This window comes from Macrotis lagotis, chromosome X, assembly GCF_037893015.1.
Source record: "Macrotis lagotis isolate mMagLag1 chromosome X, bilby.v1.9.chrom.fasta, whole genome shotgun sequence".
In the NCBI taxonomy this organism is placed as follows: domain Eukaryota; kingdom Metazoa; phylum Chordata; class Mammalia; order Peramelemorphia; family Peramelidae; genus Macrotis; species Macrotis lagotis.
Genome location: NC_133666.1, coordinates 167,801,164 through 167,825,512, shown reverse-complemented (window position 1 = coordinate 167,825,512; position 24,349 = coordinate 167,801,164). Strand labels below are relative to the sequence as shown.

At 35.5% G+C, this 24,349-nt stretch overlaps 1 protein-coding gene across 3 annotated transcripts in view; it reads left to right on the top strand.

Annotated features, from left to right (window-relative positions):
- DRC3 (dynein regulatory complex subunit 3) overlaps positions 1-24,349 on the top strand; it is a 132,253-nt gene that overhangs the window by 85,236 nt on the left and 22,668 nt on the right. For all 3 annotated transcript variants that reach the window (XM_074208442.1, XM_074208440.1, XM_074208441.1), the window contains exons 9-13: positions 6,225-6,356; positions 8,036-8,107; positions 18,499-18,621; positions 23,347-23,478; positions 23,872-23,985. In XM_074208442.1, coding sequence (XP_074064543.1) covers positions 6,225-6,356; positions 8,036-8,107; positions 18,499-18,621; positions 23,347-23,478; positions 23,872-23,985 — 573 coding nt within the window. The remainder of the gene's footprint in view (positions 1-6,224; positions 6,357-8,035; positions 8,108-18,498; positions 18,622-23,346; positions 23,479-23,871; positions 23,986-24,349) is intronic.

Below are 24,349 nucleotides of genomic sequence, written 5' to 3'. Positions count from 1 at the left end.
AAAACAACAGGTTGCCCTTAAAATAAATTTAAACTAAAATAAAATATAAGTAAAACAGAAACAAAAAAAAATAAAATAAGTTGGAGAAGGAAATGGCAAACCACTCCAGTATCTTTGCAAGAAAACTCAAATGGGGACATAAAGAGTCAGATTCAATTAAACCTGTGGAAGTCAACATTAATATTGGAATTAGTTTACAGTTGTAATATATAACAATCATTTAACTTTGAGCTCATTTATTGTCTTTCTCATTTCCAGTCCTGGTTCTCATTCTTAGATAACATATCACATCCCTTTTAGGATACATTTCAGACCAAACATTGATGATGATCTAAATGAACTACAAAAATAAAAGAGTGTACTATGGGTTTTATATAGAAGGTGATGGGAGTAGTTGGGGGGGGGTGAACTTTACCATTTAAAATAGGCTATAGACATTAAAGAAAAAAATTCTTCATAATTTACATTTCAAGTAATCCATGAATGAAATCAAGTACATTTCTATCATCCCTTATGGGTTACTTCCCCAAACTTGCCCTCACACTGGAAAGTTGGGTTCCCAAAGGGTGACTCCTGTATCAACCCTCCAAAACAAAGGGTGAACTTTCCCAAGTAGGGGGAAAGGTTTAATCGAGAGCAAAGGCATTTACTAAGATGACATAGTAAGAATAGTAGATGAAAAACATTACCTTCAGAAACTGGGATAGTTGGGGCAGCTAGGTGGCGCAGTGGATAGGGCACTAGCCCTGGAGTCAGGAGGACCTGAGTTCAAATTTGACCTCAGACACTTAATAATTGCCTAGCTGTGTGACCTTGGGCAAGTCACTTAACCCCATTGTCTTGCAAAAACTTAAAAAAAAAAAAAGAAACTGGGATAGTCTCCCACAGCATGAGTAGAAAGAGTGGGCACAACCTTGAAATATAATAGTGGTGAGGCACAAATGTTAGGTTCATATAGGGCCGACACCTTGGTATTTAACATCCCTTCTGACTTCATGGAGTCAACATGCTCCTGTCTCCAGATACAGTGCCTCTTTTGGCTGTGCTGCTTAGCTGGACTCTAGGTGATAGTTCTTCCACATAGCTCTTCTCTGTTGCCAGGCATCAATCTTTGAAACTCCTTTTTTTCTCTGCCTAAGAAGTTGGGGTTTAGAATGGTGGGGGTTAACAGAGACATCTCACTCCACAAAGCTATTTCTGACCTAGACCAATTGCAGAACTGATGAACTCTTCTATTTAAGGGTCTGCTGGAGGCACGGCCAATCTCCATCTAGATAACAGAGTTGTCTATCCAGTTTAATTAAGGAAAACTTAATATGTATTTATATTTCATTAATATCTGACTTGCTTTCAGCTGGGGGAGCAGTGGAAATCAATTGGTCTTAGGTTAACTACCCACCCCCACCTTCACAGTTTTCTGAATGGGTTAGATTTAATGCCAGTAAGGGGACAGAATATCAAGTAAATGGGGGGAGAGTGGACAGAGTGGATAGAGATCTGAACGAAATGTCTTGGGTTTAAGGCCATCCTCAGACATGGATGTAGACTTGAGTGATGCTTGGCAAATTACTTGACCTCTCAGTGGTCTAGATAAGAGATTTATCCTCATTAAGTTAGCATCCCTTTTTAAGTTAGCCCTCTTGAATGTGTACCACATTCTTTGCAGTTCTGTGTTGGCTGCCTAATCTTATCTTGTTTGATATAAGTGCAGACGTCATCATTTGCAGGTCAGGGCCTTGGCAGTCCAATGCAGAGCTTTTATGCTCATCTGCTTATACATTTATAGCATTATTTGATCCAGAAGGGGAAACATTTCCAACAAAGCAATTACAAAATTAATATTAATATGAAAATCACTATAAATAAGGTAGGAAGGCATGATTCTTATTGCTCATATCCTCTCTCCATGTTCCATTTTGGGAAGGCATGTTTAGAGTGAATTTGATCCTAGAGAAAGTGGTGGTGCTCTCCTCAATGAAGTAACAAATTGTCTAGTTCCCAAATTCTACATGGTCTAATATGTGTTATGTAACATACATTCCACTGGAATAATGGCAACTCTTCTGTGTCCTCTAGCGGGGGTTGTGGGCTTCAGTATTACTATAGCAGAAGGTTGATTTAAGCTCAAAGACATAGTTCTTAATGAAATAATGAAATATCAATGATTAAAAATGATTAAAGAAGAATATAAACAAATTATATTGATATAATGCCTTAAGGACACTTCATATGTATATTTATCTCTACATATACTATTATTGAATTTGGTCTTTATTATAGTTATTAGAAGCAGGTATTACAAGCTATCATTGAGGAAAATGAGGATCAAGAAGCTAAGTGATATGTGTTTGTGTGTTTGTGTGTGTGTGTGTGTGTGTGTGTGAGAGAGAGAGAGATTACCTCTCTTCATAAGGCCCTTGTGATATATATATATATATATATATATATATATATATATAGATATATATCTCTATCTATCTATGCTCAGAATTAAAAGTAACATGCATTTCTCTCGACTCTCTGTAAGTCATTCTTATTACATTTCTCCCCTTTCTCGGGGTTTTCCAGTACACTTAAGGGGTTAAGGAGTCTCTGTTCTGCCATTGGCCAAAGTTCCCACTAATTGTATCTCCCCCTTTTAAGGGCAATTAACTAGCACCTCAATTCCATTTAACCATTTAACATCAGATGAGTTTTTATGGGAAAATATTTACTTCAGAGATGTAGCAAGAATAAATATATGAACATTTTCTTCCAAAATCTCAGGGATATAATCTCCCCCATATGACCTTGGTCTCTATGAAGAATGGGGAGTTCCCTTGGTAATTTTTAAGGGGTGGATACTACATTTAATCTGGAGTCTGGGGTTCCAAGATTCCCATGACTTTAACTGCCAGATTGGGACTTTATTCTCTGCCCATAGAATTGAAAAGAATAAAGGAAACATACCAATATCCTAGACTATTTGTTAGGTCCACATGGCCCAAGAGAGAGAGGACCCTTAGGCTATCCCTCCTTACCATATGGTAAGAACTCCTGTGAGTCCTTCATTCCTAGATATAAATTCAGGAGAAAAAATACTGTATTGTTAGGTCATTTTAAAGATATAGACAGATTTGGCAGTTGGGGCAAATGAAAAAGGGCCACTTCTAACTATGAAGTAAACCAGTGCCAGGATGTTCATGCAAATGCCTGTCTCCCAGGGGAAGGTTTCAAATGTCTTCTACATGGGTGACTTCATTTTAGGTGGCCTGGGCTTGCACCAAGTCCCATTAGACTAGTAAAATCCCACACTAACCATGTCTAAAATCCCATGTCTAATTCTGCACCTTGAGTTTTATCACCTTTCAGTATGTTTTTGTTGTTCAGTCATGTTTGATTCTTCGTGACCCCAGTTGGGGTTTTCTTAGTAAAGATAGTGGAATGGTTTGCCGATTCCTTTTCCAACTCATTTTACGGATGAGGAAACTGAGGTAGAGTTAAGTGACTTGCCCAGGGTCATATAGCTAGTAAGTATCTGAGGCCAGATTTAAACTCAGAAAGATGAGTCTTCCTGATTCCAAGTTCACTTCTCTATCCATTGTGCCACCTAGCTGCCCCAAGTCAGGAGGTAGGTACCATATTTTATCACTAGTCCTTCAGCATCATGATTGGTCATTGATTGATTAATTAAGTTCCTAAGTCTTTCAAAATTGTTTTTTCCTTACATTATTATTGTATAAATTGTTCTCTTAGTCTTGTTTCATTCTGCATTGATTCATGGTAGTCTTCTTAGGTTTGTCTGAATCCATCTCTTATAATTTCTTATATTACATTCATATACTATAATTTACCATTGTTCTGTTCCTGTTGTTCCACCATATCTCAATTAATGAGCATTCTTTTAGCTTTGCTGCAACAAATAGAACTCTACAAATATTTTTGTACACACAAGTCTTTTCACTCTGATACACTTGAGGTACAGGCCTTGTGATGGTATCACTAGGTCAAAGGGTATATATTATTATAGTACTAGATTGATAAACAGCAATTTGAGTATGGTTTCATTTTGTGATAACAATTGCTTTTGTGTGTACTTCTGTCACCAGACTCAGAACATATGACCTTGATCATAGGAAATAATATTGAGTTAATTAGTTCTCTGTGAATGAAGCACTGGATTTGGTATCATATTCCTATTTCATTTTTTTTGTTTTTCTGTGTTTTTCATTGTTTGATTTTTTTTAAAAATGGGCAATACTCTTAAGAAAACAAGTAAATGTTGCAACTCTTAAAGATTATCACCCATCATCAATGTATACCATAGAAACAATGTAAAGACTGGCAAATTTCCTACTGTGGGGGATGGGGGAGGGAAGTAAGATTAGGGGAAAAATTGTAAAACTCAAATAAATAAAATCTTAAAAAAAAAAAAAAGATGATCACCCATCAATGACTGTTGGAGCCATCTCAGTGGCTGTTGGGAGGGGATCATTTGCACTGAAGTGCAAAGGAAAAAAAATGTGGTTGAAAATAAAATCAGCACCAAGAATTTAGAGACTATTACTGCAAAACTCCCTAATTAATCCTCAGAAAACAGACAGACTCTGAGAAACTGGACTGTTTGCAAGAAATGATAGTGTTTCCTTTATCTCCCATTGAGATATTTATAGCATCATTTGCTGATCCTATAAAATTTATCAACTTAAAAATTAGCATGCTATATTTGATCAAACATTGAAATAATTCACCCCTCCAAAAAAACTCCTAGATTTATTGAATTTCATGTCCCTCTGGTGGTTGCCATGGCAGCACTAGACCAAAATGATTTCACAGGTCTTCTATGGCCTGTAGATCAGACATTCCCTGCTCCTATTCTACAAGTGTGGCATGGGCTTCTTAAATTTGGCAGAAGAGTAAGAAGACTTAAAAAAAAAAAACTCAAAAAACTGCTGATCACTGTATGACTGTCACAGAGAATTCAATGCAAGAATTTAATTTACACATCAGTTAATTTACACAAGAGCACATCTGAGGCAGGTTTTCCTGACTCTGAATTCAGTGTTCTATCTAGATCTTACTACTTGGAGAAAAGACTTATGGGGGTAGATGAGTTGAATTCAAAAACTCAACAAGCATTTAGAAAGCTCCTGCAGTGTAACAGGCACTGTACAAGAGGCTAAGGATGCACAAAGATGAATATATTCCTTATGTTCGAAGAATTACATTTTATCATATTTATATATTTGAAGTGCTCTCACATGAAAGAGATATTAGGGCTATTCTTCTTGGCCCCCTCAGGGAAGAAGGAAAAATGATAGGTGGAAACTGATAGGAGATCAATTCAGGTTTGATGCAAAGAAAAACTTCCTAACACTTAAAGTTATCCCCAAAATGTAGGTGTCTCAGGAATTAATGGATTTCTAGCTTCTGCAAATCTAGTACCATGGTCACAGACTTGAACTTATTTCCAGAAATGACCAAGGTAGGTTTGGTCCCATGAACAGAATTTTCTTCCAATAACTTTATTTTTTTATTTTTTATTTTTTTTTGGTTTTTGCAAGGCAGTGGGATTAAGTGACTTGCCGAAGACCACACAGCTAGGTAATTATTAAGCGTCTGAGGCCGGATTTCAACTCAGGTCCTCCTGACTCCAGGGCTGGTGCTCTATCCACTGTGCCACCTAGCTGCCCCCTTCCAATAACTTTATAATACCTTTCCTCAACACTCCAGCCAGAGAGTAATCTTTCTTCCTTCTTCAAATTCTCATATACTCTCTGCTTTGCTTAGGGCCCTTAATACCTTCAGCTTCTATTTTGTTAACTGATCAAAGCCTGCTTTTCATATTCCTGGAAAATAACTGCCAAATTTGAGGAGACAAACAGGGTAACCACTCAATGGACATTTGTAGTATGAAATTAGTTCACTCTCTACTCCAGTAAATTTCATTCATTGAAACACTAAATCAATATTCTCTTTTATAACTATGGAATTACAATGTAATATATCCTTATATTGTCAATGGCTGGCTACTACATTTCTAGGACCCAGGTTTAATGCCCAGCCTATATTCACATAGTAGTTGTAGAACTGTTCTAACCATTCTGACTCACAGAAATCTGCCTTATTCCTGATTGACTTAGTACATAGCCTAATAGATTTAGAGTACTGTGGAAAAACTGTCTTAATTATTTTACATTATTTAAATGGACTGGAATGTTTAATTTTCATATCTTTCTTTTTAGTTTTTACAATCCATTCAAAATGCAACTGATATTCAATTTGTGGATACTAAAATAAGTGAATGTGCTGATGACATCAATCACTTATTTGATGTGCTCATGACTTTCGAAATGCAACTGGTTGAACAGTTAGAGGTAAGCAAAACCTTGATTATGAAATATTCTCTTAATTGGGAAGGTAAGGAAGTTGATCTAAAAAGTAGAAGGCAGCAGTTTTTTCTCCCCACAGAAAGTGGTGGGAGGATATGGGGAAGCTTGATGACATTGTGTCACCAAGGTCATTGAGATTGCATTCTTGGCAATACTTCTTGAGCCTTTCTAAATACTTTGGCATTCCTGTGTTAGAGGTCATAGGACTCTGCTATGGAAGCTGAGAAGGCCTGAAAGAATCAAAGAAAACAGGATAGCTTTGAAAATTGTATGTTAAATTTATTATATATTTTAAAAGAACAAGCTGTATGTGATAGCGTTGTTGTTCCATATACAATCGTTTTCCTTTTCTGTTAAGTATATGGAAATGCCCATTTTAGTTAGTGTTAATTTCAAAATAAAAAAATAAACTTCAAATAGAGATGTAGTGGCACTTGCCAGTCACAGTAGTCTTGTAAGAATCTAGGTATGTGGGTATGTGGTTGAAAGAACATGAAATGCAAAATTATTCTCATTGGCCTGCTATCATATGAAGCAATCAGAATATTCTCAATGATGGTTTGATTAAAGTGGTTTTATCCAGTTAATCCTAACTTTGAAAATATTTTGATTTGAAAATTTTTTTGAGAAATAAAGATGGGTTAATTTCTTTGGACTTTTTCATGTATCCAGGGAGCAGTTCATGACTATTCCAATATAGATCTTTTTTTTTTTTTTTTTTAGATTTTGCAAGGCAATGGGGTTAAGTGGCTTGCCCAAGGCCACATGGCTAAGTAATTATTAAGTGTCTAAGGTTGGATTTGAACCCAGGTACTCCTGACTCCAAGGCTGGTGCTCTATCCTCTGCGCCACCTAGCTGCCCCTCAATATAGATCTTAATTTTGATGGAAAAGAGATTTCTTTTAATATCAGAGATCCTGAAAAATGCCCAACTATTCATTTTGAGTGAGACTAATAAAAATAGAACTTACCTTTGGAGGATCTAAACAAGTCACTTTATAATTCCAGCTAAAAGTTACTAAATCCAAAAAGAAAAATATAAGAAGCTTACAATTAAAAAGTAAATAGTTAAAATGAGAACTTCCAATATTTAAAATCTATTGGAGACCCTAAAGACTTGATATTTCACAAGATAAATATGAGTGTGGTAACTTGAAGTAAGTTGATGGATTGAGCAGCTAGGTAGTACAGTGGTAGCCTGAATTCAGGAAGATTGTTCGTCCTGAATTCAAATCTAGACTCAGACACTTAGTAGTTGGGCTAGTTATTTAACTTTATTTGTTCAGTTTCCTCATCTGTAAAATGAGCTGAAGATGAAAATGGCAAAACCACTCCTTGCCAAGAGAACTCCAAATATTGTCATGAAGAGTTAGACATGACTGAACATGGTTCAATCAATTCTTCATATTTAAAATTGAACCTTAAGAAATATATTGATTTCCTTGTCATTTGAATAGCAGATGATTTTTCCTGCTACACAGAAAAAATATGTGTAATATTTCAGAAAATGTGATTTTTTTATATAAAGAAAAATATTTTAGGTGACTTATAAAGGTCAAATGAAGTTATCAAACATGTTGAATGTGTTTCTTTCACTTTGCTTCAGGAATTAATTGAGTTGGTATCCATCAATTCTAGTTGTCTTTACTCTTTGTCCTTTACAGGAAACGATAAATAATTTTGAAAGGAACATTATAGACATGGTAGGAGTGTTTACTGAAAATGTACAAGGCCTATATCCTTTCAGTGGTGTCTCTTCCATTGTTTATAGATGAAATAATAATATGTTGCAGGATTCCCTGAGATTACTTTTACAGGTATGATCATTAAGTTGGCTAAAGATGTGTGATCTTGGTATTTGGGAAGATACCGTTTTTCAGGGTATGAATTTTTTTTACCATTATTGGAAGTTACATGTTCAAATGATTATAATCTTTTCCAAAGGAATTATAGTGGGAAACTATTTGTTCGAAAAATAGTTCCTGTTCAGAATTTATTTAACATTTATCAATTTATCTCTGGAAACTGTCTATGGAGCAACTTGGCATTCTACACAAGAAACTAACTTTATTACTTTTATAAGTATACCTTATTTTTTAATCTTATCAATACTAACATTTCCTAGATTGATAATGGATCTTATTCACCAGATTTATAGTGGTTCACCAACTAAATTGAATACAGTAAAATAAATAAATTAATTAATTAATAATTTTCACTTATATTAAATAAGCCTTACAACTTTTTTACATCTTTAAATGCAACATCTCTTCCTTTTGCTTCATTGACTTTTTTTAAAAAATATGATTTATCATTAAGTTCACAAGATTCTGACACATTCTTTAATTCTTCATCACGAAACCAAATTTGTATGACACAAGAGAGCAAGCATAACTTCAGCATATTAGAAAATCTAGTTTTGATTGTAAGAAAGAGGTTTTTAATAAGGTTTAAGTCAGGCAAACTCCCAGACAATTAAAGCATGTTTATCTCTATCTCTTGGCTAAATTTCTTAATCAGCTATACATGTACAGAATTGTTTTGTAATATCCATCTCCATTTGAGAATTTCTATAATCTGTAACAGTTCTGTTCCTGAGTATGTCATTATATTTATCAGTTCCCTCAATGGAGAACAAGACTTCAAAGTGCACTGGAGCAGAAATTTCCAAAACAATTTTTTGAAGATAGATGTTTTACAGTCTGATGAAGATGCCTAGATCTAATAGAGTCATCGAAACTTCTACTTATAGTTTCATAAAGCCTTGAGAAAAAATTTAATTTCATTAGTAAAAATACTTTTTTTCTCTTTTTTTTTTAGGTTTTTGCAAGGCAAATGGGGTTAAGTAGCTTGCCCAAGGCCACACAGCTAGGTAATTATTAAGTGTCTGAGGCCAGATTTGAACCCAGGTACTCCTGACTCCAGGGCTAGTGCTTTATCCACTATGCAACCTAGCTGCCCCCTCATTTTTCAATAATAATAATAATAATAATTAAAATTCATGTAGCACTTCTTAAGGTTTGCATAGTGCTTTATATATGTTATGCCATTGGTCATTGCAAAAACCCCATAAGGTAGATGATTTTATTATTGCCATTTTATAGATAAAGAAATGAGATTATGAAAAGTCAATGAACTTACTCAGAGCTTCACAGTTACTAAGGCAGGTTTTGACTTCTAAGGTCTTACTCTATGTTTAACATTTTGACAATTGGGCCCCCTAGTTATGAAGCTTGGTTTTTTCATTGTCTTTCTCATTACAAGTGGTTTTTCTTCATCTCAACAGCTAATGGATTTAAAATTTTTTTTTTATTTATGGCAATTATTAAGTGTCTAAGGTCAAATTTGAACTCAGGTCCTCCTGACTCTAGGACCAGTGCTCTATCCACTGCACCACCTAGCTGCCCTTAGTGGATTTTTAAAAAATAGTTTTCTAGCTGTCTGACTTAAAGAACCCTCTGTCACAGTTTTGAGGAATCAATAACAATTCCTCCAGCTACCAGGTACCTCTGAAGGTCTTTACTTTTACTTTTCAAAAAAATTTTAGGATGTTCCAGACACTGTGTTAAGTTCTAGAGATACAAAGAAAAAAACAAAAATGGTCCATTCTTGTATTCTTTTTTTTTTAAAGAGATTTCTGTTGATATATTTTGTTTTTAAATCTCTCAGTTTCTGCCTATATCCTTTCTCCCAGAGACCCAGACCTTATAACAAAGGTATTTTTTTAAAAAAAAGAATACATTTTTAGTGGCGTTGTTAAAATCCATAGTTGCGAAAATGTTCATATCCTATGCAGAAATTTCACTGCAAAACATGTACCAAGGCCCCATTTATACATAAATATTTATCATAACTTTTTAAAAATTTAATATTTTATTTTTTCCTAAATTACAGGTAAGTACAATTTTAACATTCTTTTGTTCAAACGTTGAGTTCCAGATTGTCTCTTCTTTCTCCCCTCCTCTCATTGAGAAGGCAGTCAATTGGACATAGGTTATACATGTGTAGTCATGTAAAACACATTTCTATGTCACTCTGAAAGAAAAGACTGAAAAAATCCCTAAGAAAAATAAAGAAAAAGTATCTTTTGTCTGCATTCAGGCTTTATCATCTGGGCAACACCTTTCATCATAAGCCCTTCAGAATTGTTTTAGATCACCGTATTTCTGAGAATAGCTAAATTATTCACAGTAGATCATCATATAATATTGCTATTACTGTGTATAATGATCTTCTGCTCCTGCTCATTTCACTGTGCATCAATTTATGTAAGTCTTTCCAGGTTTTTCTGAGAACATCCTGCTTGTCATTTCTTATAGCACAATACTATATCATCACAATCATTAAATAACTTTTTCAGATATTCTGCAATTGATAGACATCCTCTCAATTTCCAATTGTCACATTAAAAGATTTGTTATACAAAGCCTTTTTTTTTAATGTTAGCTGCCTATTGACTGAAAAATGGTTAGTGTTAAATGGAGGTAATGGAGTATTACTGTAAGAAATTATAATATAACATAAAAATTATAATAATACCAGGAAGCATGGGAAGGCCTACATGAACTGATACAAAGTGAAGTAATCAGAGTAGGGAAAGCAATCTATAAAATGACTACAACAATGTAAATGGAAAGAAAGAGCACCACAAAACAGTTGAAAATGAATGTTTGCTTGGCTTTGCTCTAAAGAAGAGATGTCAGGAACCATCTCACCACAGTCTTTTGTGGTGCTGAGGATAGCAGGGTTTGGGATGTTGAAACTTTGTTTATAATGTCAATTTTTCTCAATTTTTTCTTATAGTATTGTTCTTTCATTCCTGTTTGGAAAATTATTTGTAATGGTTCTGGGGAAAGGAGAAAGATATAGAGGAAAATCTAGGCAATGCAAAAATAACAGATATCAATAAAAACCTGTTTTTAAAAGAACAGGAAATATTCCATAAAATCAAACAGTGCAAGAAAAAAATTCTGATATTATATGCAATGTTCCACAGCCATAGCCCCAGCTTCCATAAAGGATTAGGGGAAGGAAGGTATCTTCTAATATCTCTTCTCTGAGGCCAAGATGATTCTTTATGTAATCCTAATAGTCTTTGCTGTGATCCTTGTTCTAAGTATCACTCACTCTAGAACGTTTGATCCCCAGAAGTCATCCATATCACATCTATATTAGTCTTACTTCAAGGGCTTTAGAAGTGTCCTGAGAGGCAGCGGCATTTTCCTTATATAATTTGAACCCCCCATTTCATTGTGTTCCCCCAGTATCAATTGTTCAGGTTCTATTAATAGTTCCTTATTAAATATACTTGATTAGCTTCCTACTCTCATTTAGCCATTGATTTCCATCAATATTAATAAACTAATTAATATCAAATTAGCTTTTTTTTATAAAAGGATATTTGCTGAAAAGATATAGCAAGAACAGAAGGACAAACATATCTCCCAGATGGGACACGCCTGCCTTGCCCTCTGTTCTTCAGATGAGTTCAGATTTAAAGCAAGAACTACAAACATGTCTTCCATCATGGAATTAATTTTTGAGTGAGATCTGACTACTGGATAATTTTGCAGGACATGGCTACTTCAGCTGCCAAATCAACTCATTCCTGTGTTGAGTCACAGGTCACCCCTTGGGCATGGGGCAGCTATAACTGCTGACCTTTGCTAGTTCTTCTGATCTTTCAGAATACACAAAGTCATTCACTCTGTCCTCAATTCTCTTCATCTAAGAATTAGAAAGAATATCTGGACAACTACAGAAGCCACATGATAGCTGTGGAGTCAATCAGGAGGCCCATAGCAGTTCATGCCTTCTTCACTGCTTGGAAAATGAGAAATGAATTTGACTTGTTACTGCATTTTCTTCTACATATTCAGGTCTCACTCAGCAACCAGTTAAAGGTTTTTCTTCACTATGAAGAAAATAGACAGGAAACAGTCCTAGAATAGTTGTGCATGCTCTAAAGTGGAGATCTGAGGCCCTTCATTCTGCAGCACTGTGCACTTCCAAAAGAAGGTGACCACAATCTTTGGGGGTCAATATCAGGTAGAACCTATTGTGCCTGTTCCCTTCATGAGACCCTTGTGTGAGAGTCCCCCACCCCAATCATGCTCCTATTTGAAAAGAAGAGACAACATACATAAATCAGTACATACAAATTAGAGAATACGTAGAAGGTAACCTTAAAAGGGATAACATCAGCAGATGAGGAGTCCAGGAGAGGCCTCCTGAAAGAGAATGTGTTTGAACTGAATCTTAAAGAAAGCCAAGTATCCTAAAACTTCAAACTTATAAAGGGCAGTCAGTACAAAGGCAAGACCAGTATAACTGGATTGTAGTGTGTGAAGAGGAATCAAATGGAAGGATACTGGAATGGTGGAAGGAATCATGTTGTGAAGGGTTCTAAATATCAAACAGAACTTTTAATCACGAAAGTATTAGGAAACCATTGAAGTTTATTGATTGGGTGGGGGAAAGAGGGAGGTGAGGATAGTGACACAGTCTTATCTACACCAAAATGATTTTTAAGAAAATCACTGTGGCAGCTATGTAAGGGATGGATTTTGGGGTGGGGGGAGAAAATCAAGGCAAGGAGATCCATCAGAAGGCTATTGAAATAGTCTAGTCAATGTGATGAAGCCTGAAATGGGGTGATGGTTATTTGAGTGGAGAGACAGAAAGAGATGTTGAAGAGAAAGAAAATATAATATTTGACAACTGATTGATTCTCTGAATGAGTAACAGAGAGGCACTGAGGATGATGCTAAGGTTGCAAATCTGGGAAACTGGAACAATGGTGGTACCCTTGCCAGTAATTTGGAAGGTTGGAGAATTTGATAAATCAGTCTGAGATTTTTGTGATGCATCTGTAGGTGAAGCATACACTCTAAGAGCTACTACTTTCACATATTCTTTTGAATTAATGTTTAAAAACCCACAAAATTAAAATCACAAAAGAGAACAATGAAAAATACTTGTATGGTACAAAATCCAGCACTCAGATGGTGGAAAATGAATTCAAGCTGGGAAGACTAGCCCATATGGTTTCATGAGGTCAAGGTCAGAAGTTCTGAGTCAGCCTAGTGTCAGTAGGCCCACATGGGCAAGGCCATCACTATATCAAAAAGATTGTCCCATCTAATTTGCACACCACTGTAGTTCTAAATGACTTTGCACTGTTTCCAAAAATCAAATCTACCTCATGGGTCAAAGATTTGTCAGAATTAACCATTCTGTTTTAAAGTGCCAGATGGATTCCCTGTGGTGGACTTTTAGAACATGGGCAAGACTTGTACAGGATGGACATTTATGATTGTCTGTGACATTGGAAATAACTTTTAAATTGATGAAGTCTCAGATCAATTTGCGTATTTGAGAAGAATTCAGAAGTCAGCTTATTAGATTAAAGATAATAGTTTTAAATTAATGATGGTGATGATATTTGCTTTTCATTCTTGAAGGTGACCACATCAGGGAGGTGATGCCATGATAAGCATGTGAATTGAATTTGAGAGAGGGGGGAGCTGTGCTAAGTCACCAGCCTCACTCTCCTCTGGAGGCATCTGGGTCCAGTGGCCACTTATGAATCGAAATGACTGAAAGTAGCCCTGGATGCAAGACAATCAGGGTTAAGTGACTTGCCCAGGGTCACACAGCTAGTATATATCAAATGTCTGAGGCTATATTTGAACTCCCATCCTTCTGACCCCAAGGCCAGTGCTCTATCCACTTAGCTGCCCTTCCAGTTTTAAACTAATGTGTAAGGCAAAGTACAATCAGTCTCTAAAGTCTAAATGTAAAATTTTCTGTTTATCTCAGATGGTTATGTTTGGTATGCTTCTATGCCACTCTAAAATGGTCATTTTGTTTTCCGCTCCAAAAGTAACTATTACATTTTTAGAGTAAATTCTACCTTCAGAGACTTTTTTACTAGAAAAATATTTTCTTTGTCTCACTTATTTAAGGAAGACAAATTTTTATACTTATGCATTTTATAGAGAACAGAGATAGAAATAGTTGTTTGACCAAAGAACTTGCATGTTAAATACTATTGTTCAACAAATTCTGAAAGAACATCATTGTAGAAGGCCTTCAATATAGGTTTAACTGGGCCTCAAGATAACGTTATTTGTTGACATTTTACTGTTATTGCTATGTTGTAGTCAGTGATTTGGATTTCAAAACATGGCAATGAGAAAAAATTAAAAAAAACCATTTTCCTCATAATAGTTTTTGGTGGTAGAAAGGGCATTAAATTTTGGGCTTTGAATTTAAACTTGAAGATAGGGTGGCTTTGTTTATAATTTTAGGGTTTTTTTTTTTGCAAGACAAATGGGGTTAAATGGCTTGCCCAAGGCCACACAGCTAGGTAATTAGTAAGTGTCTGAGATGGGATTTGAACCCAGGTACTCCTGACTCCAAGGCCAATGCTTTATCCACTACGCCACCTAGCTGCCCCTGTTTATAATTTTAAAGAAATATTATTTGTTCTTTTTAAAAAATTTTTAGAAAGGTTTTATTTGTTTTGAGTTTTACAAATTTTCCCCCAATCTTGCTTTCCTCCCCTCCCCCAGAAGGCAGTTTGTTAGTCTTTACATCATTCTAATGGTATGTATTGATCTAAGTTAATGTGATGAGAGAGAAAACATATCCTTAAGGAAGAAACACGTAGTATGTGATATAGCAGAATTACATAATAAGATAACATTTAAAAAAATTAAAGGTAATAGTCTTTGGTCCTTGTTCAAACTCCACAATTCTTTCTCAGGATACAGATGGCATTCTCTATCACCGATATCTCAAAATTGTGCCTGATTGTTGCCCTGTTGGTATGAGCAAGTCCATTAAGGATGATCATCACTCTCATGTTGCTGTTAGGGGGTACAATGTTCTTCTAGTTCTGTTCATCTTGCTCAGCATCAGTTCATGCAAATCCTTCTAGGCTTCTATTATTTGCTCTTCAGAGGGGTACTAGGGAAAAGATCTGAGTCTGATTAAGGTTTGGACCTATGAGTTCTATCTCCACTATTCCTCAAGGTCTCAATTATTGTTCCTTTTCTTTCCACTTGTCATTCAATCAACAAACATGTATTGAGCACCTATTATGGGCATGACTCTGTGGTAGGTTTTGGGAATACCAGTGTAGCCATTAGAGTGATGATATCTGATGGGGTTTTATATCTATATCTATATCTATATCTATATCTATATCTATATCTATATCTATATCTATATCTATATCTATATCTATATCTATATCTATATCTATCTATCTATATATCTATATCTATCTATATCTAATCTATATCTATATCATCATCTATATTATCATCTCTTTCTCTCTCTATCTCTCTCTCTCTCTATCTATCTATCTATCTATCAGGGAGTAGTGCCCACCTTTGGCATTTTTAATTTCGCTTCTCTTCATAAAACTCTGCCTTTCTCCTCCCACCAGTGGTTCCTACTCTTTAATCACTGTCCTAAATTCAGGGGTATGTTGGAATTCCAGGGTATAACTGGACCGAACCAGATTGTACTAAAATCAGTTGTTAAATTTTTAGTTATGCACATTTACATCTCGGTATTAGGAAATTCTTGATTTATTGTTTTGTGGATTGTCCAGATTAAAAAAAGTTATGAAGAAAATGTCAATTATGCAGATTAGATAATCTGTTTTTCTTTTTTTAGATTTTTGCAAGGCAATGGGGTTAAGTGGCTTGCCCAAGGCCACACAGCTAGGTAATTATTAAGTGTCTGAGACCGGATTTGAACCCAGGTACTCCTGACTCCAGGGCCGGTGCTCTATCCACTATGCCACCTAGCTGCCCCTTAGATAATCTTTTTTTTTTTTTTTTTAGGTTTTTGCAAGCAATTATGCAGATTAAACTGAAAAATAATGTCATGAATTTTTTTCCTCCTGAAGAGCTGGTTATCTGGAGAAAAGTAGATCTAATTTAGTTAAGCTTTTTAGGGAGCTTATATAAAATTATGATTAAAACAATAATTGAGATTCTCTACCAGCTTTGCTTGGAACCCCCAGTTAGGAAAGATCCTATCCCCATCTCCCACCTATTGGTCAGGTTGTATCTTTATCAGGAAATTATAATATCTATATCTACCTCTTTAAATCTTTAGTTTCTTTTTAAGTCTCAACTCAGGTGCCACTTCTGTGGGAAACTCCTCCACATCTCTATAGGTAGAGCAAATAGAAGATATTAGGTGGAACTTAGTGTATAGGGGGCAGTAATATGAAATACTTCTGGAAAGGTGGTGGGCTGGAACCAGATTATAAATAGCTTTCTTTCCTTTTAAAATTTATCTATCTATCTATCTATCTATCTATCTATCTATCTGTCCATCATCTATTTATTTATTTATTTTAGGTTTTTGCAAGGCAAATGGGGTTAAAATTTTTTTAAAAAATTAAAGGCAGGGGGCGGCTAGGTGGCGTAGTGGATAGAGCACCGGCCCTGGAGTCAGGAGTACCTGGGTTCAAATCCGGTCTCAGACACTTTAAATAATTACCTGGCTGTGTGGCCTTGGGCAAGCCACTTAACCCCATTTGTCTTGCAAAAAACCTAAAAAAAAAATTAAAGGTAATAGTCTTTGGTCCTTGTTTAAACTCCACAATTCTTTCTCAGGATATAGATGGCATTCTCCATCACAGATATCTCAACATTGTGCCTGATTGTTGCCCTGTTGGTATGAGCAAGTCCATTAAGGTTGATCGAGGCCACACAGCCAGGTAATTATTAAGTGTCTGAGGCCGGATTTGAACTCAGGAACTCTTGACTCCAGGACCAGTGCTCTATCCACTGCACCACCTAGCCACCCCTAAAATTTAATTTTTATATTAGGAGCTAAAACATCCAAAAAAGTATTTCCAAATAGCAAAACACAAGAGTGGATTATATAATGATACCAAGAAAATCTATTTTATACCATTTGCTTTAAAAGAAAAGCATATGATGGAAAAAAACCATATTCTAAGGAAAGTGGGGGGGGGGAACATAAAAAGAATTCTTTACATTACTTTCAAAACTGTCCTAATTCTCTTTGCTTTCTTCTGAACTTCCTTCTGTTTTCTTCTGAGCAATTTGAAAAAAAAAATGTTTCAATGCTTTCTTTTTAGGTATCTCTGTTGCTAATACTCCTTTACCCTCCTACCCCCATCCCAACATAATAAAGCTTAGTCAAGCTTATAGAGGCCAGAGTCAAAAACATATGTCCATACCCTGGGGAACATGCTTCATAAGTCCCCTGGAGTTGTGAATGTCACTTCATCAGTGTGTCCCACTAAAGAATTTATATTTTATCTTAGAGATAGGATAGTTTCAGTCTCCTATCGCTTCTCTCCCAAACTATTATATTTAATCCCTTAATTGGTTTCCCCCTCTTCCAGTCTCCCCAATCCATCTACCAAAATTGCTGCCAAAGATGCCTTCCTATATAATAGGACTGTTCACAACATGCACTCCACCACCCTGTGACTCCCAAGGACCTCCATAAAATACATTCCCCAGCCTACCAGTTAAACCTCTTCATAATGTGCCTCTAACTTACCTTTCCGGCCTTATTTCATGTTACTCTTTTTCAGGAATTAGTAATTCCCTGAATTCAATGTTCCATCTCTTACCTTCATGCATTTATTTACATGAGCTGCTCCATGCCAGCAATGGATTCTTTTCTCAATCCCATCTCCCAATACTCACCTCTGGGACTACTTCCTCCATGAAGATTTCCCTCCTTATTCCACTTAAAATTCAATCCCAACTCAAATTACCTTGCATCATTCTTATTTATGTACATATTAGCTCTCTTCTCCAGACTCTTTGAGGGCATGGATTGTTTTGTTTGTATATCCCCAATGATTTGAAAAGTGCCTCTTATTAAATATTTGTTGAACTCTGTGGTTCTATGATTTCCCTTTAAAGAACAGTATTTCAAGTTCAGAATTTTAACTGAGTACCTCGCCTGGTTGAAGTGAGTGAATCTCCTTTTTAGGGAGAAAAATGCCCCTCTGAAGTAAACTATTGCTTCTCTCATCACTGTCAAGTATAGTCATAACCAATCAGTCATATTATGATAATCACTTGGTCTTATTTGCTTAACTTACACTCCTACAATGGCCCAGTGCCGTGACCTAGAAAATCATCACCATGAGAAACTTCTGGAGATCTCTATAAATACCCTGGAGAAAGTAGTCAAGGGTGAATTTGATGAAGACCTGCCAGAGGACGTCCGAGCGGTGAGACTTCTAGTTTAATAAAGAGGGATATATATTATAGATAATATAAAAAGTCTTATTTTACATGAGTGGAACATGTGTCTTTTGACACTGATGACTGAAAGAAGCAAGTGTGTTTCAAAAATCAGGCTGTAAGTTACTTAAGAGGAAAAAGGAAGACTATAATTTAGAAGCATTGGATTAGGCATCAGAAGACTTTGTTTCTAGTCCTGGTTCTACTGTTAACATGTATTTTGACTTTGTGCAAATCATGGAACATTTCTTTTTTGTTTGTTTTTGCAAAGCAATGGGGTTAAGTGACTTGCCCAAGGTCACATAGCTAGGTAATATATTAAGTGTCTGAGGTAGGATTTGTACTCCAGTCCTCCTGAATCCGGGATCAGTACTCTCTATCTACTGAGCCACCTAGCTGCCCCACATGGAACATTTTTTGAATCTGTTTTCTTGTCATTAAACTATTCATCTGGAATGGATACGCTTTTCCCAAATTTGTTTGTCTACAGAATGCTTTTGGGCTGGAAACACATTGATGAAATCCATAAATGTTAGACTTGGGACATAGAATATACATTTAGGATTAAGAGGATCAGAGGAATTTTAGAATAGAGAAAATTAGACCCATCTTAGAGCTCCAAACTGCCATGATATATACATATATTTATACTTGTGCATAAATGTGCAAACATTATTTATAAAGAAATATGTGCTTTACATAGTAGTATTTTGATTGCATATCTACACACTCCTATGAAGAGAGACAGTGTGGTATATTAAGAACCTGTCTTGAGTTAGGAATGCCTGATTTAAAATTTTACCTCTTAGACATACTGACTTTGACCATGAAACTCACTCTCTTAGGGCTACTGTCTTAGCCTGACCTGCATTGTCAGTTTCCATACAGGAGTTTCTTTTTTTTGTTGTTTTTTTTTTCAAGGCAATGGGGTTAAGTGGCTTGCCCAAGGCCACACAGCTAAGTAATTATTAAGTGTCTGAGGCCACATTTGAACTCAAGTACTCCTGACTCCAGGGCTGGTGCTCTATCCACTGTGCCACCTAGCTGCCCCCATACAGGAATTTCTTATCCTATACCAATGAAATCATAGGCCTGGTCCCTGCACAATTTGGGCTTAAAACTAATATTCAGGGGAAAATGTTAACATCAACATTTTCATATGGAAATCTCATGCTTGGCACACAAAAACTCTGGAATATTATTTGTGGGATATTGAACTATATGATCTTTAACATATACTCTAGACTTAGGTTTCTATTTGAACCTTATTCCCCCCCCCCCCAAAAAAAAAGAATGCTCCATTTGGCAGGTTCCAAGGGATATGTGAAAAAGGCTGTTTCATGGTCGTCCTTGTGTCTCTGGTGAAAAGCACAGTTCATTAAACACAGAGGTGTTTTGTAAATTTCTTTCTCACTTTTTTTTTTTTGGCTCAGATGCTAGTAGAAGGGTCATTCAATTTAGGTGAACAAATTATACTGAAAAAATGTAAGATATAAGACTAATAATACTATTTTAACTATATCTTTATTACGTATCTGAAAATGGATTTCAAGTTCTAAACAGGCTAATTGGAGACAATTGCCCTTTAGCAACAGCAGTTCCTTGTCATCCTCCCTTGCTTGCCCTCTCACTAGAAAGAGGACTTGATTAGGAGTCTGGGTGGATTGATCAGTTATGCTTGGTTACTTTCCCAAGTATTCTTCATGAGGAACAAAGGACAATTGTTTTTATGAACTAAGACTTCTCATGGTCATATGTATCTAATAATAAGTCCCTTGTTTTTAAGTCAAGAGCTTGCATCTGAATTTTTTAAAAATTTATTTTTTCATTCTGAACATTTTCCTTTAAAGACATATAATAAATTCAATGTTAGTTTCAAAGCTGTCCTGCTTTGACTACCTCCCTACTTCCTTTTGTTCTCTTTCAAGCATTAAAAAAAATGCTTCAGTGACCTACTTTCTTCTCTTTTCTTTTGCAACTTAGCCCACAATTTTCCTGCTATTCCCCTCCCACATTAAAAATAAATAAACAAAAAAAACCCTTTCTCTTATAATAAGCATAGTCAAGCAAAACAAATTTATACTTTGGCCTAATTATACATGTCTAAGTGTGTAATTTTTCTATGAAAAGGAGGGAGATAGCATGCTTCATTATTGGACTTCTGGAATCATGGTGAAGCATTATGGCATGCTCATTCTTTATTTTACAGTTGTAGTCATTGAAACTGTTTCCTTGGTTCATTCTTCATTTGATCACACATTGTTATACCAGATTTCTCTGAAACCAACTCTTTAGTAATTTTCTTAGATGTTATTAATAGTCCACTATCATCATATATCATAATATGTTTAGTCTTCAATGGAAAACTCAGAAACCCCATTCAAGGTTCAGAGTAACATAGCTGTTACCTCATCCTTGTTACATGCCTTCTGACCCTTTACATACATAGCTCCAGGTCCCATCTTCTGTCCATGTGCTAGAAAACTTTGCATAGGCCTTCTTGGCTGGATCCATTTCCAACATCCATAGGTCTTTAGCTGTTTTCCTATGCTGATCTGGGCTGGGAAAAAAATGACCCTCTGTGGTTCCTTCTTAGATTTCTTGATCCTCATTCAGCCCGATACTCTTCTTTGAACTATGTTGGAATAGTTGTGGGAGAGAATATAAACTCTTTCCCATTATTCCACCATATTGCTTTGTCTTTATAATGTTGTTATTATAGAAATTATTCTGCTGCTGTTGCTTGTTTCAATCAGCTTCTGTTCATCTTTTACAAATTTTTCTGAATCTGTCCCTTTTGTAACTTGTTATAGTGTAATATTTCATTTTATACATATCCCATATCTTGTTTATATATATTCCATTTGATAGATGCCCCTTTTGTTTCCAGTTTTTTAATGCAACAAAATAGTTTTATTATAGTTCATCTAGGGTATGTGGAAGAACTAGGTTTTTCTACATGTTTCTCTATTATTATCAAGTCTAGGTCCAGATGGTGTTAGGTTTGGAGATAGTGAGCATCTAGAACCAAACTAACTTGTTTCTGCCTGGGGAGTCGTCAGTCATAAGGAGAAAGGAATTGGATAATTTGAAGCATGGACCTGAAGTCAACTTCTTTCTTGATTCAGGCCCAAGCACTAAGATTAAGGTTCTATTAAGTGAGGGGGGATGTCTGGTTTTTTTTTAAAATATAAATATTCTACTAGTGTGTGGCTGTTCATTGTAGAACACCAGTCTATCAATTTAAAATGAGTATCCTTGGAAAGGTACATGATAGATATAAGAAAAGTGCAGCATTTAACAAATTAGTAACCTTAAAGAACTGGAGTAAAGGGTATCATGAAGAAAAATACAAACAAAAAAAATGGATTTATATGGTGAGAGCAAGGAAGAATGGGGATAATCTAAGAACTTCACTGGGATCTTTGCTAGGTCAAGAACCATGGAAGGTTCCCTCTCCTTGTTGGGTGGACTGTCTCTAATCCCCTCTGCTAGCCCATACTAAATCTAGACTTATAGGAGGACATGGACAAAAGCTGTGGGCTTTTGTTTCAGTGACTTGAATTGTTTCAGTGACCTGAAACACTGGAGAGAACTTCCAAACTATGAAATCAGGAAATGCACATGAGTACTGGGATATTTGAGTATTACTCTCTGCCAAGTCAAGGGCAGACAAAATTTCCATATGGCATCATATTCTTAGAGATCATACATTAACCTGTTCAGTCAAAGAAAAAGGCAATTTTTCAGTATAATTCAGTATAATTTGCTCACCTAAATTGAATGACCTACATACTAGCATCTGAGCAAAAAAAAAAATCAACAGACAAGAAAGGTATTTACAAAACACTTTTGTGTTCAGCATACTGTGCTTATCACCGGAACCTAAGAACCACCATGAAACAACCCTTTGGGTTGAGGTCAGTCAGTTTTATTAATGTTTTTATCATTGAAGGAAAAAACGTCTACTACTAACTAATACCTATTTACCACCATATGATCTAGATCCAGAAGGGAACATCAAGGAATATCTATTTAACAGCATCATTCGCTACTCAGCTCCAGAAAGATGAAAAGCTTTTAATCTAAAATCATGCAGGGAGTAGGCTCTTGTCCTTCCCCTTCACTGTACAGAAAGAAAATAAACCAAAAAAACTGAAGTGACCAACTCAAAGTCATACAAATTGGCAAGCTGTAAAGTCATTGAAGTACAGATTGCAAATTTAATCTTTTTTAATTATACTATTACTGTTTCCATCATTTGCAATATTATATACTTAAATCTTTGATCACATTTAAAAGATTTTGATAATCTAACATCAAAACACACTAAATAAAATATAATAATAATAATAGCCACCATTTATACAGTGATGCCAGGCACTGTGTAAGGACTTTACAATTATCAGCTCATTTGATCTTGAGAGGAAGGTGCCAAACTGATTCTGCTTTCACATGTGAAGAAACTGAGGTAGACACAGGTTAAATGCTATGCTCAGGATCACATAGATAGGAAGTGCCTGAGGTAATATTTGAACTCAGGTCTTCTCTGTAAAGATAAAGACAGCTTTTTCTAATTGGCAGCTGTCAAACTGGCTTACCACAGGGCTGGTTCTATCAATACTGAATGAATTTCTTCTCTTTGTATTAAGCTCTGGTTTTGACCATGTTTATTAAAATATATCCCATATTTGACCAATTTTATTCACTAGCTTTTTTCTGACAAAGATACAGTTGTTAATGCAGTTGGAGCATCACATGACATCCATCTTCTGAAGATAGACAACAGAGAAGACGACTTAATAACTAACGTTACCAATTGGTGTTCAGCTGTAGTTGATAAGGTAAGTAAATTGTAATCCTGTTGCGTCAGGTAAACTTTTATTTTTCAACTACAGACCAGAGAGAAAGGAACTGAAAATTTACCTAGAAAGTCATATTGATTGCTTATCTCCCACTCCTTGCCTCCATAAATAAAAACATAAAACATAAAAAATAAACTAATTTTTAGTCTCCTAGGGATAGTATTTTTAACTCATTCTAAGTTGTACAGAATTGAACAGATAAGAATATTAAGAAAAAGCATACTCATCTTGCATGATTTTTCATCAAAATATATAAGAAAAATATTAACCATGTAACATTTTTATCAGTCACTTCTTTATTCATAAATTGGACACAGACACTTTTAAAAAAAAGAAATTTTTAACATAATCATTAATGCTTTTAAATCTCAGGTTCATGAAGATGAACTCAATAGGAACAGAAAACGAGTGAAGGAAATCAACCAATACATTGACCATTTGCATACTGAACTTGACAACTTGGATTATGGTGACCTTTTGGATTAGGTAAGTCTTCACACAAAGGAGGATACCCTTTTTTTTTTTTAAGAAAGGAATATTGATTGGAATCCAAACTCTGCCCATGTACCTGAGTGATCAGAGGCTGACAACTTCTATAAAAATAGTTACCTAAGTTTTTCAGTGTTTTTTCCATTGAGAAAAAGTTTTTAAATGAAAATAAAGGACAGAAGGCTTATTTTATTGCATTAAAATGTAAATTTGTTTTTGTTTTTTGTAAGACAATGAATTAAGTGACTTGATCAAAGTCACACAATTAAGTGTCTGAGGCCATATTTGAACCCAGGTCCTCCTGACTCCAGGGCCAGTGCTTCATCCATTGTGCCTCCTAGCTGCCTCAAAATTATTTAAA